General features: G+C 57.9%; 1 protein-coding gene across 1 annotated transcript; it reads left to right on the forward strand.

Annotated features, from left to right (window-relative positions):
- Positions 1-291: 291 nt before the first annotated feature.
- LOC106819983 (FRAS1-related extracellular matrix protein 1-like) lies at positions 292-1,071 on the forward strand (the record flags this gene model as incomplete). The annotated part of the gene is made up of 2 exons (XM_014824547.1): positions 292-532; positions 865-1,071. Coding segments are annotated over 2 exons (448 nt in total), but the record flags the coding sequence as incomplete, so codon positions are not given.
- Positions 1,072-1,277: the final 206 nt, after the last annotated feature.

Raw genomic sequence — 1,277 nt, forward strand, 5'->3', positions numbered from 1 at the left:
CTCTCCTCTCTCTTCATGCAGGGGCCGCCACTTGTCTTCTCACTTTCCTCTCTCACACATGCAGGGGCGACATCTTGTCTCTCACTCTCTCCCTCTCTAACCTGGCAGCGCCATTCTGTCCACTCTTCCTCTTACACTAGCAGGGGCCGCCATCTTGTCTCTCGACTCTTTGCCTCTCGTCTCACACATGCAGGTGCCGCCATCTTGTCTCTCCAACTCTTCCTCTCTCTCACATGCCAGGTGCTGCCATCTGTCTCTGCACGTCTCTCGCTGCCTCTCTCTCACATGCAGGTGCTGCCATCACGATCATCCCGGATCTCGTCAATGCGTCGCGCGCCAAGTCGCTGCTGCCACGCCACGGTGTCGCCGTCGGCAACCTGCTCTTCGAGATGCTGGAGACTCCGTCGCACGGCGACGTGACGCTGCGCGGCCACCCGCTGGCAGAGGGCGACACGTTCGCCGAGGCCGACCTCGAGAGCCACCAGGTGGCGTACCAGCACGACCACTCAGACACGACACGCGACGAGTTCAGGTGAGGGGAGAGGAAGAGGAAGGGGTGGGGGAGGGAGGGGAAGGGAGGGGAACAACAATACAACAAGAACTTTAGCTCTCGCTACGCGACCCAGCAGTCTCACTCAATCACACACTCCTCACTCACAGCCTCACTCACACCTTCTCTCGCAGATTCGCGCTCAAGTTTCATGACATATTCCCGTGCTGGACGCAATACAAATATATACAAGTAGTACACAGGTAGTTTAAGATATGTACATTCATGAGAGGTACATCTCCATCGAAACATATTACGCTTCGCTTGCAGGTTAGCCACCATCTTGAATTTTAAAATGGCCGCTTCTCTCGCAGATTCGCGCTCAAGTTCGACGACATTCCCGTGCTGGACGCGTACGCGTTGGACGCGCGCGTCGGCGTCGTCGTCGTGCCGATGAACGACCAGCCGTTCGTTCTCGTCACGCAGACGCCGTCGCTCAAGGTCGTGCAGGGCACGCGCACCGCCATCACGGCCAAGCAGCTGGAGACACGCGACCCGGACACGCCGCCCGAGGAGATACGGTAGGCGGGCGCCGGGGGGAGCGTAGCTAACTCTTACTCTTTTGTCGCTATCTCTCCTTTGTTTCTCTGTCTCTCTCTCTTTCTCACTTCCTCTCTTTCACCCGAGGAGATACAGTAGGTGACTGGCGTGTGTGTGTGAGTGTGCGTGCGTGCGTGCGTGCGTGCGTGCGTGCGTGCGTGTGTGTGTGTGTGTGTGTGTGTGTGTG

Source organism: Priapulus caudatus, unplaced genomic scaffold (assembly GCF_000485595.1).
Source record: "Priapulus caudatus unplaced genomic scaffold, Priapulus_caudatus-5.0.1 Scaffold5471, whole genome shotgun sequence".
Classification (NCBI taxonomy): domain Eukaryota; kingdom Metazoa; phylum Priapulida; class Priapulimorpha; order Priapulimorphida; family Priapulidae; genus Priapulus; species Priapulus caudatus.